The 15,444-nt window shown below is 31.2% G+C and overlaps 1 protein-coding gene across 4 annotated transcripts; it reads left to right on the top strand.

Moving 5' to 3' along the window:
* The first annotated feature begins 4,367 nt into the window (after nt 1–4,367).
* Nucleotides 4,368–6,788, top strand: LOC110632373 (GCN5-related N-acetyltransferase 3, chloroplastic). 4 transcript variants are annotated; one of them, XM_058133922.1, is made up of 4 exons: nt 4,368–4,976; nt 5,536–5,594; nt 5,971–6,027; nt 6,429–6,788. In XM_058133922.1, exons 1-4 carry the CDS (start codon nt 4,449–4,451, stop codon nt 6,523–6,525), a joined length of 741 nt encoding a protein of 246 aa, XP_057989905.1. In that variant the 5' UTR covers nt 4,368–4,448; the 3' UTR covers nt 6,526–6,788. The 4 variants fall into 4 exon arrangements, with proteins under 4 accessions (XP_057989905.1, XP_021636281.2, XP_021636282.2 ...); XM_021780589.2 differs by having other exon boundaries at nt 4,369–4,976; nt 6,316–6,788; XM_021780590.2 differs by lacking the exon at nt 5,971–6,027 and having other exon boundaries at nt 4,369–4,976; nt 6,316–6,788.
* The last annotated feature ends 8,656 nt before the right edge of the window (nt 6,789–15,444 follow it).

Below are 15,444 nucleotides of genomic sequence, written 5' to 3'. Positions count from 1 at the left end.
ATCAATGAACCTTTTCTATTACACATAAATATATTATGTAAATGGAAAAGTGAAAATACCTTTTAATAATAAAAACATGTACAAGATACATACTAAATGATATGCCCTAGGGCATACTACTAACAATTTTAAGTGAAGAGCACAAAGAAAATGAAGGAAAGAAATAATACAAGGAATTTCATAGTGGCTCGGCTATCCCAAGCTTACGTCCTCTCTTCAAGGCTCTCCTTGAGAGTTAACTCCACTAAAATTCTTCTTTGAGTGAAGAATAAATCCCTTACAATCACTACAAGAGCAAACCCTAACTCTTTTATAAGTCCCTTTACACTCATGAGTAATTTAATACTCTGTCACACTCAAGTTACAATAAATGCTCACAACAACCTTGAACTAACTCTCAAAATAAAGAAATTTTAGTTCAAAATATCAAACTCTCAATAATCAATTATGGTAGCTAAAGTTCTAGAGAGAGAGAAGAAGAAAAAAAATCTTTTGAACACAATAAATTCTCAAGAAATATTTATTGTTCATTTTCTACAGTTATAAATTGCCTCTATTTATAGTTTTGGTAAGACAATGACTATCAGGAGTATATTAAATGCAAATATAGCTATTCAACCACCTAAAATTCCATTTTATCGAGTTTCAAAAACCAGGTTCAACTGCCGAAGTTCTTTACTTCGGCTGCTGAAGGTTAGAGCGCCAAAAAACACCATTCAAAAAGTGAACTTCGGTTGTCGAAGTTCTCACTTTCGATTGCCGAAGTGTTCTCTAGACAAAAAGGGTTTAAACACTTAAAAACCATTATTTAAGGAGTGAACTTCTACTACCGAAGTGCTTTTTGGACAAAAGGGGACTTAAGCTTAAAAAACTCATAACTTTTTGATCCGTACTCAAATTTTCGATCTGTTTAAACCGTTGGAAAGCTAATTTGATAAAATTTTCAATAAAAATACTTTTAAAAACAAATTTGCATTTTTTAAAAGTAGAAATTTCATTTCACTCCTCCTTTTTCAAGAAAAGTTAAAAATAGAGACATTAAAAAGTTTAGAGATTTACAAACTCATAACTTTTTGACTTGAACTAAGATTTTTGATCCGTTTGAACCATTGAAAAATTAATTTTATAAAATTTTCAATGAAAATACTTTCAAAAACAAATTTGCATTTCTCAAAAGTAAAAATTTTATTTTACTCCCTTTGATCAAGAAAAAGTTAAAAATAAAGACACTAAGAACTTTAGAGATTCATAAACTCATAACTTTTTGACTTGAACTCAGATTTTTGATCCGTTTGAACCATTGGAAAGCTAATTGAATAAACTTATCAATGTAAATTTTTCTTTTATCTTGTGAATCTAAATTGGTTGGTTATGGTAGCTCAAGTCTAGTGTCTTTAAATTTCTTAGTGTATCTATTTTAAAAATAAAGACATTAAGAAGTTTAGAGATTCATAAACTCATAACTTTTTGACTTGAATTCGGATTTTTGATCCGTTTGAACCATTGGAAAGCTAATTGAATAAACTTTTCAATGAAGACACTTTCAAAAATAAATTTGCATTTCTCAAAAGTGAAAATTTCATTTTACTCTCTTTGATCAAGAAAAATTGAAAATAGATACACTAAGAAATTTAAAGACATTAGACTTGAGCTACCATAATCAACCAATTGAGATTCACAAGATAAAAGAAAAATTTACATTGTAATATCTCCTTGATCTTTACTTCAATTTCTTACTCTCTTTCAATTTTGATTTGAAGCAATTTCTCAATTTTGAACTTGTGACCTACAATCTTAACACAAATGCTTTCAAGGTAGATTAGTAGCACATTAATTATTTATTATCATCAAAATATAGATCAAGACCCCTAGGTCCAACAATATGTAATTATAGTACTCTTACTTTAATACTTTATTTTTAATCTTTATATTTTAAATTTAAATTTTCAATAAAATTGCATTTCTTATTACTTTTTGCAATTTCATTTTCTATAAAAAAATAAATTAGTCAACATATACAATTAAAATATATCATCACTAATAAAGGTGTCATCATGATGATCTATAGTTAATTAATCACGAAATTTATAATATTCAAATTTAATTGAATAAATATAGTTACATATTTTACAAAATTTAACTATAATTATAATATATATTAAATTAAATTATATTTTTATTTTAAATTATAATAACAATTATGATAATTAAATGATAATCAATATTGTGATAAAAAATTTTGCTTTTATTAACTAATTACATAGGAATTTATTTAAAAAATAAAATTACATAGGAATTGAGAATCAATATAAGTATAAATAAAAATTGAAAATTTTGAAAATTGAAATCGATAACTTTCTAAAGAAACAACAAAAAAAAAGGGCAAATAAAAAAAAAGATTTGAGAGCACTAAAAAAAAAAAAATGATGAGACGAGAATACTTAATGTGTATGAAATGTCTAACATGACTTATTATATATGGACAAATAAATAGAATCTATTTAAATAAAAATTTAATTTTATCATTAAATATTATTTAATTAAAAAATAATAATAAAAGCATTCAAATTGAATTTTTACAACAATAAAACGTTTTATTTACTTGGCAATTTCAAACAATAATAATAATAATAATAATAATAATAATTATTATTATTATTATTATTATTATTATTATTATTAATTATTTATTATTATTATTATTATTATTATTGGGAAGATAAAATAAAATAAAATAAAATTATTAACATAAAAAATAATACATACAAATTATAATAAGTTAATCTCTATATTTTATTTTATAATTTTTTACGTAGACCACACATTTTATCTTAAATTTTTTAACAAAAAATTTCTAATAAAAATAATAAAAAATATAGTAATATAATAAAATTATTTATTAAAAATATAAAATAATCCAAGATTGATTAAATTATATAATTATTTTCATTATTTTAAAATATCAAATTTTTTTAATGTTCTCTTAACAAATTAAAAAATAATATACTCAAATACTATATTTTTTTAGTAACAGTAATATTATTTTAAAAAATAATACTAATAATAAAAAAAGCATTAAGGCAGTAAAAAAGAAGAAATAAAAATAAAAATAAAATTATATGTAGCAACAAAATAAAATTAATTATATTTAATAAATAAATTGTCAGTTATAACGTCATATGATAATTTATCTTCTTATAATGCCACATGGGCAAGTTATCGGAAGGGTTTAGCCTTGTCAGTTATAGTGCCACATGATAATTTTCCTTATTAAAATGTCACAGGGCAATCTTTTGAAAGAATATATGCTATTATTGAAAAAAAAAAAAAATATATATATATATATATACTATTAAAATTAGATAAATAAATGAAATATTTAATTCACAAAATTAAGTTTATAAAATCAACTAAGATAATTTTTAAAATATAAAAATAGATTTATAAATAATGACAATATTCTAACATTAAATAATAATTCACCTTAGAAATAACAAGGTGTTTTTATTATTATTAATTTTTTTAAATAATAAGGTGTTTTTATTAAGTTGGCTAAAAAAAGTGTTTATATTAAGTAATGACAATAAATTGTGGTTAATTAAATATAAATATTTATTAATTTTTTTTCATTTTATGGGTAGTTTTTAAGCTGACCCTTGCACTTTGTTTCATATTTTATTTTTGCCTTTAACTTTAATTTATTATTAAAAAAATCTTAAACTTTAATTTTATTTCATAAAAATCCATCTAATCTACTATAATAAATTTTTAAGTTTAAAAAAAAATAATAAAATTACTTTTTTATCTTTTTTCTTCTCACACTAAAAAAAAAAACTCATTATTTCAATTAGAAAGAGTTGAAACTATATTTATAAATATCACACTATAATTTAAAGAAATTTTTTAATTTAAAAACTTATCATCTAAAGTTAATGAATTTTTTTTAAGCAAAGTTAAAATTCATGAATTTTTTAGTGATAAATTAAAATTAAATAAATGTGAATTTAAGGATGGGTTATAAAATGGTTTAAAACTCAATTATATCTTATATTTACTAGAGAAATTTAATTTAATTAATTTTAATTTTTTATCTAAGTTAATTTAAAATTTTTAATTTAAATTCTATTTAATTTAAAAAATAAAAAATAAAAAATTAAATTTCTCAATTTTTTTAGTTTAATTTAAAAATTTTAGTCCTACAATTAATAAATTAAATTTTTAATTTTAATTTCAATCAAGAAATTTATTCCTTATATTTAAACTTTTAAATTAAATTAAACTTAAATTTAAACTTTTAAATTAAATCAAATAAAAATAAAAATTAAATTAAATTAAATTAAATTAAAATTATGCTAAATTAAACATTCCACAACGGGTCTGCTACCCTTTATTTGTCATTTCTCTGCGCAATCTTCACCGAGCCACAGAGAAGGCATAGACAAGGAAAGATGGAAGTTGCTGCTGTGGCCATGCAGATGAAAGGTGCTGCTAGAGGATATGGTATTAAGACCATGGAAGTAAGATGGGCAACCACAAAAGATTATGGGAAGAGATTGTCATCGAAGTTAAAATCTAGAAGAATTCCCATTTACATATCTACAAATCCGTCTGACATAAACCCACAGGACCTGAGAGAACTCTGCACAACCTGCAATCACTCGTGCCACCGGTTTCCAGCGATCGACCATAATGGAAAGCTAGTAGAAGCAGTTGATTTGAAGAAGCTTCGCCTTGCTCTCTCCCACAGCTCTGTTCTCGTCTCCGTCTTCTGCAATTTACAGGATGCAGTTGTTGATAATAACCAGCCTGAAGAAGACCCTCCTTCTCCTCCTCTTATGGGTTTAGGAGATTTTTTGCGGAGAGTGACGCCTCTGCCTCTTCATCTTCCTGTTGTCTCTCCCTCCAACAGCCAACTAGTCGGCTTTGGCCGCGCAGTTTCTGATTTCGGATTGACTGCTTCCATCTACGATGTCATGGTAATTACAAAGCACCGAATTTTCACCCTCAATCAGTCCCAATTTATCCTTTTTTGTTACTTTTCGCCATCAACCCCCAGACATTTTTTTAATTGGGCCACCTATCAAAGGGATCAAGGGCTTCTGGCTTCTTGTTAATTTAGTTTACTCTTTTTATGTTCTTCTTAGCTCAATCTTTAAAATTAAGTGCTGGAACCTTCAAGAATCCTTTACTCACTCCTGGGTTGGTATTTTTGAAGCTCTGTGCAATTTCGATTTGATTTTGTTCCATAAATGCCCATTAACTTTATTTGGCTGCTAGAAATAAAATGAAAATGGTGTAATGGATGAATAATTGTACTTTTTGTAGAAATAATATGCTATGGATCCTTCAGAATTTGCATTGGGGGCCTCAACTCTTAAAATCATCATGTCCATTCTAAAAATTCTGTTTCTTGTTCAACTGTTTTTGTTCCACTCAATAGACTATACTAGTTGGTTGATTGCTTAGGCTCGGTACCTTCAGCCAGATAGTTAACTTCGACTTGTATTCATATAATTGTGTTTCAGTGCTTCCCAGGTTGTACCTTCACTGCGGAGAATGGGAATCGGGAAGATGATAGTTAAAAGAATTATAAGGTTATTCATCATTTATCTTCTTCTCCTAAATGCTTATTAAATTTTAGATTTTGATTTGCACTTTCTTAATACTTTCCTTGCTGTTTGTGCCAACATATTTTTGTATGTTCAAATTGGTATTACATAGCCCATCTTGAGTTGATACCTTGTTTGCTTGCTCCAATGCATCCACCTATTTTGGCCTCTTTAAAACAACTAAGTATTTTTCTTTTATCATCCTTGTGATCGCTGGAAACCTATCCATTTAATCTATGTATCATTTCTTGTAGGCAAATGCTCACCGACTTCGCAACATCCTCTCCCCCACCCTTTATATAATAATACAAAATGAAAAGAACCATATCTGAAGTCTGACATTTACCTTTTCTCCTGCCAGAATGCTCACAAATAGAGAAATTTATGATATTGCAGCCCTTTGCTCTGCCAATGAGAGGTAAATGTACAGAAGCCTCAAATTCATGGCAGCTAGTTAATTTTATGAAGGTTGCTCGTCCATGATGAATATTCACATGAATTATCATTTATATCTTGTGCATCCCACAAATATATTTTCAAAAGTTCCCTTCTGCTTCTTCTAGTTGCCTTTGGCAAATAGAACTCACTGCAGCTAGAGAAGGAGCATGGGTTGCAAATTTTTTTCTCGGTAGGCATGCTCAGATATTTATATTCATGTACATGAAAAGCTTAGCTGGTAACCAAAATTTACCTGAACTTTTGTTAGGTTGTTCTTCAAAGCATGTGGTTTTGGAGATGACATATTGGGTTCCACGACAATGATGTATACAAGGAGTGTTTCTACTGATCCTGAAAGTGACCAGATGGTTAAATGTGCAGGTTGAAAACTTTTGCTATCTCCGCCAGTCAGAAAAGCACTATGAACCTTCAAAGACTATCTAGTAGTAGAGTTGAGCTGCAATGTGTTTTAAATTGAAGTGCAGTTGTCCAGACTATTGAAGAGAAAGTGAGTCCAAATATCATTCTCGAGTTATGGAGTAGCTGTTGAAACAGTATCTGAGAATGGAGGAAAGAAAGGGGACAGTAAACAGAGGGTGGACGTCTGATTTTAATGACAATGTGGCAACTTTAGCTGCTTGTCATTTGCATCCTTGTAATGAAATCGAATTAGTTGCTTGTCATTTGCATCCTTGTAATGAAATCGAACTCATATATCAATATTGTTCCTTTATTATTGTATGTCTCACTATTCATTTGATGATCTAGCAGTATCTATTGACCATGAGCATATTACTCGTGTGAGATCAGTAGATTTCTTTTGCTGAATTTTTGGGAGGACTAGAAGACTAACAGGGGTGTTGCGTCCACAATGTAAGCACCGCCAACTGAACTATAACTTGCAGATCATCCGCATGAACTTACAAACTATTTGATCTTGATGGCATGAAATTTGAATTTTTCTTTGTGCATGGTGTGCGGTGGCTCATTGAATTTGTACACTTTTATTTTTCTTACCCTACTTCTATAATTTTTCCCATATTATTGGACTTTTCATGATTTCTTGTCATAGAAAGATTCTTGCTTATCTGTGATACACTTTTGTAGGATAGAGGTGGTGGCAACTTACAAACTATTTGATCTTGATGGCATGAAATTTGAATTTTGCTTTGTGCATGGTGTGTAGGGGCTCATTGAATTTGTATGCTTTTATTTTTCTTACCCTACTTCTATAATTTTTCCCATATAATTGGACTTTTCATGATTTCTTGTCATATACATATTCTTGCTTATCTATGATGCACTCTTGTAGGATAGAGGTGGTGGCAGCATATTAACCTATAGTTGTGCTTAGGTACAAGAATTTGCTCTTTACAAAAATATGGGAAATTTATAGTCTAGTGTCTAGGTTTTACCTTTAATCATTATTTAGTCCCTGTATTTTCATGTCAACTCTCTCAAAAGAAAAGCTTTAGACAGAATAAGTGAAGTTCTCAAACCATCTCTTGATTTTCAGTTGTCTAGCATGGCAAAACTTGGATTTTTTTAACCCATCCATGAATTTTACTTCGTGTTTCACTTATATCCCTTAATTTTAATTTATTACTAAAAAAATCTTTGAACTTTAATTTTGTTTCACAAAAAATCTCTCTAATTTGCAATAGTCGGTTTTCAGATTAAAAAATTCTTCTAAGCTACAGTGTGGTGTCTACAAATGCAGTTTTAACACTTTCTGGTGAAAGATAAATCCTCATTTTTTTTCAAGAAATATATTGTTGTGATGGCATTGGTATTTTTATGATAGGTCCAGATGGTGATTAAAATAATCGGTATTTTTTGAGTGTGAGAGTAAAGAAAGTAAAAAGGCAATTTCATTTTTTTTTTTCTAACTTGGAAACTTGCTATAAAAGGTTAGAGGAATTTTTGTGAAATAAAATTAAAATTCATGGATTTTTAGTAATAAATTAAAATTATAGGACAAAAGTGAAACACAGAATAAAATTCCAGGACGAACTAGAAAAATTACCTCAAAACTTGGATTGAAGTTTGCTTGATATCTAGTCGTGGGCTCTCGTAGTTCCTCTCTTTAGAAACTTCAATGGCTTGTTGTTGCTTGGGATTTGGATTGATCCTAGCAACAAATATTGCACCAAGATCGGTGCCTAATGCATTTCATTTGGAAAGCCAAGTTTGCTGCCTTTGTTTGATGATGCAAACTTTCAAGATATGACAGTATGGGACGACATATTGAAGTATACAACAAAGAACCCATTTTCCTTAGGGAAAGACTTCCAAGGAACTGCAAATGTCATTTTGAAAGAATTCCTGGCCAAGTACACCAGAACTTGAAAAGGGTTTGAGAAGTAACCAGGAAGGTAACTAATAATAGAACCAGAGAGAGACTATGAGAGATGAGAAATTATTCTAAGGATAAATAAGAAAAATTTACTATTTGGTTTCTAAGTTTTACTATTAATCACTATTTAATTGTTATATTTTGAAAATTGAATAATATAATCCTTATGTTTAATTTTGTCAAAATTACAAATTCCTCCGTTCAATATAGCTATTAGTTTAATTGATTTCAATGATTAAAGGAGAGAGAAAACTTTAAAATGACTAAATTATCTTTTCTCCATTCTATTTCTCTCTCCCTACTATTTCTTTATTTTCCCCTTATTTTCTCTTTCTTTTTCTCTTCCTATTATATTTCTCTTGTGGAAACTTATATATATTTATTATTATTTTATTTTAATTAGTTAATAATAATTAATATATTTAAAAAAAATATTTTATTAGATGGTCTGTTTATTTATTTTTATTTATATATTATTTTTGAAATTAAATATATATCTGCAATCTGAACGACCCGATTCAATAATAACTCTGATCCCATTCTATACCTAATAGAACTCTTCAAATATATATACTCTAATAATCTCTTTCTGCCAAACTTCGTTCTCAAGTCTGTTTATCACCTCTCTTTTTTTTTTTTCTACCAAATACTCTCAACAGGTATTTTCATCATCGTTTATTTATTGTTATATATGTATATATATAAATATATAAAATTTACAATTTATAATCTGATGTGCGTAGGGAATTCATAAATTCTTACTTCTCTATTCATCACCTTCGATTCTGTTTTCAAGGTAAAAATTCTCGTTTTTTGTTCAATGGTGGGTGAATTTGATTTCATTTTCTCTCCTTAAATCGTTACAACTACTATAGAAATTTATTTTTCTTCTCTTTGACTATTGATATTGAATTGGGTTGATCATAATTACTGTGAGATAATAAACTGAAATTTAGATATATATATATATATATATATATATATATATATATATATATATATATATATATTAAAATCATTTTATTTTATTGTTATTTGATATTTCTCTTCTATATTTTGGGTGTGTAGGAGATTCGAATATTCAATCTGTCAGTTGAAATTATCTCTCGTTCATTGAAAATAACTATTGTCTTGGAGGTTCCAAGTGAGTGGTAATTATAGTACATGACACCGTTTTAGTCCCTTTTAAAATTTCTTAGCATTAAACTTGTTATTAAATGAAATTTTAAATCAATATTTTAACAATTATTTTACATGTGATTTTCTAGAGTTTTATTTTGTTATTGAATTTTATTATGATTTTGATTAAATAATTGATATTGTCAATTATCTCTGCATTAGAGCCATTAGGATTCCGGGAACAGGCCTTTAGTGCCTTTATATTGATTGATATCTGACTATAAAATTTACTGATGTATTACACTAAATTTATTTGAGATTGATTTGATCTTATTGACTCCCTGAAATTATTGAAATAAACTATTGAAATTGCACTATCAGTTATTATTTGCTATCTGAAATTTTTTGTTGATTTTGATTGATTTGTACAAATTGATTTTCTATTTTTAATTGGTACCTGTGCCCAGTATCAGTTATTATTTGCTATCTGTCTATTCCTGTTCCGTTGTGTGCTGTAATTATTATTCACTGAGTATTAGCTCAAACCACGTTTTCTCTGTCTGTTATCTGTTTCAGATCAGTAGAATTTTGCAGCTGATTCAAATATTCAGTCCATTTTCTAAAGAGGGATAATCTTTGATTTGTTCTCATGTTATGCCCGAATTCATGTTTTCTCGAGCTAATAATTAGTTTAATTTATTGAACAGTTTAAGTTTTTATTTGAATCTGTAGAGACTCTGCAGTTTACTTATGAGATATTTATGATGTTTATTCAGTATTTTGTTTATTTAGATTTTATCTATTTTTTTTTATTAGTAAGTGACAATATATTTATTTAAGATGCTCTGATAAGGCTTGCATGATTTAAGAATACTTAAATTATGCGCCGGTCATAGCTCAGAATTTTGGCTCGTGACAAAGTTGGTATTAGAGCCACTCGTGTGTCCTCTTGGGCAATGGTGGGGCAAACCTCAGCGAAGACGCAGAGTCCTGAAAGGGGGGGAGAAAGGTCTCTTAGGCAAATCCCACATCGGTAAAGCGCAGAGATGGTCTTGGGTTTAAAAAATAATGATATATAAAATGGGGGAACTAATCACTAAAGGCGTCTTTTGGTGGAATGGCCTGGAGAGTTGGAAGAACTCCAGGGTTAAGCGTGCTCACTTAAGAGAAATCCTAGGATGGGTGACCTCTTGGGAAATTCTCCATTCCACCTATGGGATAAAACTATAAGGCTTATGGCCAAAGCGGATAATTCCTCTAGTGATTGGAGCCTGATCATTATAATTAGTATCAGAGCTCGGTTTTGGTCTAGTAAACTTACGGAGCATAGGATCCTTAACATCTTTTCATTTTATCATTGCTTTAGATATCTACGTCCTTTGTATTTTTTCACCTGTCTTAATTTGGCTCGCATTTTCATATTTAATGCTTGTTTATTAAAATGAATAGATGTCTGGGTCTGTTAGACGTAAGAGGAGAACTAGGGCCAAGGGTCTTAATGGTGCAAACCTTGATTCAACAGGGGAGGTACCACCTCAAACTATTAATCAGACATCTGAACAGATACCTATGGCTAAGGTTGGGGCACAGCCATTCTAATTAGCTACTGCAGCTCAAGCACCTAGAGCTGGTCAGGTTATTGTGGCAGATCTGGTAGTGGGATTGCATGCAGTAAATCGTGCTGTTAATACTATAACTGAGTATCTTACAACTCAACCACAACAACCAGTGATTGGTTTTATTTTAGCACCAACTCAAGATAGGGTTCGATTCCTTAACTCTACAGACTTTCTCAAGCTAAAATCAAAGGAGTTCACTGGAGAGGATGCATTAACTGATCCCTTAGATTTTCTAGATGACATGGAGAGATGTTATGATATTATGGGTTGCAGTAGTGCTAGGATGGTGATGTTGGCAGGAAATCAGCTCAAGGGAGTTGCTCGTAAGTGCTATATCTCTAAGAAGAATGGGCGACCTGAAGGTTCTATCCTCTGGCCTGAGTTTCACTCTTTCTTCTTAGAGCGATTTCTCCCTCCCAGTGTTCAAGAAGCTAAGGCTTTGGAGTTTGAAACCTTGAAGCAAGGCAATATGACAGTTACGGAGTATGAGATGAAGTTTACCAAATTATCCTGCTTTGGTAAACACTTGATTCCAAATGAAGAGAAGAAGGCTCGCAGGTTTGAAAGGGGCTTACGAGACAGGCTAATTGATCGTGTAGTTCCTTTACGACTACCTAAATATAAGGAGGTGGTTGATCGAGCTAGACAGATAGAGATGTATGATGATGAACGTTGAGCTCGTGAGCAGCGCAAGCGGTTTAAGAAAGATAGTCAAGGTAATCAGTTTAACAGAGGACATAGTCATCAAGGTTCTTATCAGGGTAATAAACAGGGTTATCAGTCTACAGTTGGTAATATGGCACATCAATTTAGAGTTGGTTAGGGACGTGAGCAGAGGACTCATGCAGGGAATGCTCAGTATAGTCAGATTAGCACTAGGCCTGTTTCCCCTCCTTGTCAGCATTGTGGTAAGCCACATAAGGGCACTTGTCATTGGGTCACTAGAGCATGCTTTGGTTGTGGACAGCTGGGACACCGTAGACAGGACTGTCCTACTAGTGGGACAACTCAGGATGCTCATTCTACTCCCTCTCAGGTTCAGCCAATTTCATAGTATAGTAGTAGAAGTCAGGGTTTTGGTGGTAGAGGTTCTGGTGGTAGAGGATCTGCTCAAACTCAGGGACAAACATCTGGTGGTAGAGGTTAAGCCAGGGTTTTTGCTTTAACTCAGCAGGATGCTCAGGCATCTAATGTAGTAGTGACAGGTACACTTTCTATTTGCTTATTTAATGCTAGAGTACTGTTTGATCCTAGTTCCAGTCATTCCTTTGTTTCTCCATACTTTTCCATGAGATTTAGTGCACTACCTACTTTGTTAGAGTATTCTTTATCTGTATCAACACCTATGGGGAATGCAATAGACACTGATATTGTGTATAGGGGATGAGATAGGAAATTAGCTGCAGATCTTGTTTCTTTGGATATGTTTGAGTTTGATATGATTTTAGGTATGGATTGGTTAGCCACTTATCACGTTTCATTAGATTGTCATAAGAAAGTTGTACTCTTTAAAATTCCTGGGGAGGTAGAATTTCAATTTCAGGGAGATTGCAGTATAGCCTCTAGTAATCTTTATCTCAGTAGTGAGTGCTAGCCGATTATTGCGAAAGAGGTGTAAGGGGTGTCTAGCTTATGTTAGAGACGTTCAGGTAGAAGGTGCAGGTTTGGAGAATGTTGCAGTGGTTAAGGAGTTTCCTGATGTGTTTTCAGAAGATTTATCAGGTTTACCCCCGGAGTGAGAGTTAGAGTTTGGTATAGACTTAGTTACTGGAACTGAGCCCATATCTTTGCCATCTTATCATATGACACCCGCAGAACTTAAGGAGTTGAAGGAGCAGTTATAGGACCTACTAGATAAGGGGTTTATTCGCCCTAGTGTTTCTCCATGGGGTGCTCCTGTGTTATTTGTGTAGAAGAAGGATGGGTCTTTGAGAATGTGCATTGATTATGGGCAATTGAATAAGGTGACTGTGCATAATAAGTATCCTCTTCCACGCATAGATAACCTGTTTGACCAACTTCAAAGTGCAAAGTATTTTTCAAAGATTGATCTTCGATCTGGGTATCATCAATTGAGGGTCAAGAAAGAAGACATACTCAAGATGGCCTTTAGGACTAGGTATGGACACTATGAGTTTCTTGTAATGTCTTTTGGTCTTACCAATGCTCCAGCTGCTTTTATGGATCTCATGAATAGAGTTTTCAAGCCTTTCTTAGATCAATTTATTATAGTGTTCATCGATGACAGTCTAGTGTATTCAAAGAGTAAAGAGGAGCATGAGCAGCATTTGAGAATTGTCCTTCAGACCTTACAGGAACACAAGCTATATGCCAAGTTCTCAAAATGTGAGTTCTGATTAGATAGTGTAGCTTTCCTAGGCCATATAGTATCTAAGGATGGGGTGTGTGTTGATAAGAAGAAAGTTGAGGCAGTGCTTCATTGGCCTAGACCCACAACTGTGTCAGAGATTCGTAGTTTCTTGGGTTTAGCAGGGTATTATAGATGGTTTGTTCAAGACTTCTCTCGTATTACAGCAACTTTAACTAAGTTGACATAGAAGAATGTAAAATTCCAGTGGTTTGAGGCTTGTGAAAAAAGTTTTCAGGAGCTTAAGACTCGTTTAACTACCGCACCAATGTTAGCCCTTCCATCTGGATCAGGGGGTTATGCAGTGTATTGTGATGCTTCTAGGATTGGTTTAGGATGTGTTTTGATGCAGCATGGATGGGTTATTGCATATGCTTCTCGTTAGTTAAAAAGGCACGAGCAGAATTATCCAACTCATGATTTGGAAATGGCTGCAGTAATTTTTGCTTTGAAAATCTAGAGGTACTATCTTATACGGTGAGACTTGTGAAATCTTCACTGACCACAAAAGCCTCAAATATATCTTTTGTCACACCTTATCCCTTGTAAGGTACGACATGTTCCCGTAGCATACCTAATGAATTACCGAACTCCACCTACAGATAACCCATTAGTTATGCTACAAAGGATTTTAAAACAAACTATAGCTTTTTATCTTATCAATTCTTTTGCAGAAAACTACATGAAAATAGTTAAAATTCCATGTAAATATTCATTGGAAATAATAATAGACTAAATATTGCAAAAGTTACATTTTCATAAGTCTCAAAGTAAAATACAAAATAGTTACAAACTCAAAATGTGATAGCAATGCAATGCTTTTAAATACAAACTGCTCAATGTCTGTACAATCATACATATAGGTACAAAATACATCCAAAAGGAAATTACAGGGGTATACCTACGATATATACCCACAATCAAAACCAAAATGCTGCTTCGAAATCTCTCACTTAGCAGCGTTCTCCTTTCCCGTTCCTGCGACAGCATAAATAAGCTATCGCTGAGTATATCACTCAGTGGTGCACAACTAATAACTTTAAAACTTAAAGTAAAATAAAACTTGTTAAGGCATAATAAATCACATCTTTTTTAAGCATTTAAAACATCACGATAGTTCATAAAAGCCATTTATTGGAATAACATTTCAAATGAGAAATCATACTTCATAAATCACAATTCACAAAGCATTAGTGTTGCCAACATCAACACACAATTTAGGCTATGACACAAAATTTCACGATCAGTGCCGTGTTGTACACCATGACAAAGCAATCTCAACCTCACTAACCGTTATTAATGAGGGAAGGGCTAGCTAGCTAATGAGTATTCATGTAGTCTTACCCCACTAACCGTTATTAATGGGAGACATAATCAATATCAATTATCAACCCTAAGTAGCCGTTACTACTGGGGAGTTCCAAAAGGGACTGTCATACTAACTGTGGTTTCAAAACAGTTTTCAAAAATTTGCCACTCAACAATCACATTTATAAACCAATAAATACATTTAAATTCATCATAATATCCAAATAAAGGTAGCAACACCCAAATTTTTCAAATGCAAGAGAAAAACTATATTCCAGTCAAAGTAAATTTGTTCAAAGTAAACTCATTCAAATAAACACATTCCAAACAATTTACAAGTTTAAAAACGAAGAAAATGTTAGTTGTGCACAAACCTTCAATAATTCTCCTTCCTTGTTACTTACTTCTCCTTGTCCATTCCAACTTCTTTTTCTACTGAAAATACACAAATAGAATACTTCAATACCAATCTCAATTGCTGTCAAGAACTCATTATATGCATGTCTAATGCATCCCAAGTTAGCTTTGAAAATTTTAGAATATTTTGGTTTTGGGATAGCTTGGTACCCCAATCTTTGAACCCAATTTGTACCTAGTTTCGATCATAATTTGATGAGGTATTCTTCA

This window comes from Hevea brasiliensis, chromosome 14, assembly GCF_030052815.1.
Source record: "Hevea brasiliensis isolate MT/VB/25A 57/8 chromosome 14, ASM3005281v1, whole genome shotgun sequence".
Taxonomy (NCBI): domain Eukaryota; kingdom Viridiplantae; phylum Streptophyta; class Magnoliopsida; order Malpighiales; family Euphorbiaceae; genus Hevea; species Hevea brasiliensis.
Note: the sequence above shows the minus strand (reverse complement) of the source record. Positions and strands in the feature narration are given on the sequence as shown.

Excerpts from the sequence above, each read along its gene's own strand:
- LOC110632373 (XM_021780589.2), top strand. The coding sequence starts at position 4,449 with ATGGAAGTTGCTGCTGTGGCCATGCAGATGAAAGGTGCTGCTAGAGGA. Across the intron at positions 4,977-5,535 it reads CTTCCATCTACGATGTCATG|GTTGTACCTTCACTGCGGAG; the intron begins GTAATTACAAAG and ends AGTGCTTCCCAG. Across the intron at positions 5,595-5,970 it reads ATAGTTAAAAGAATTATAAG|AATGCTCACAAATAGAGAAA; the intron begins GTTATTCATCAT and ends TTCTCCTGCCAG.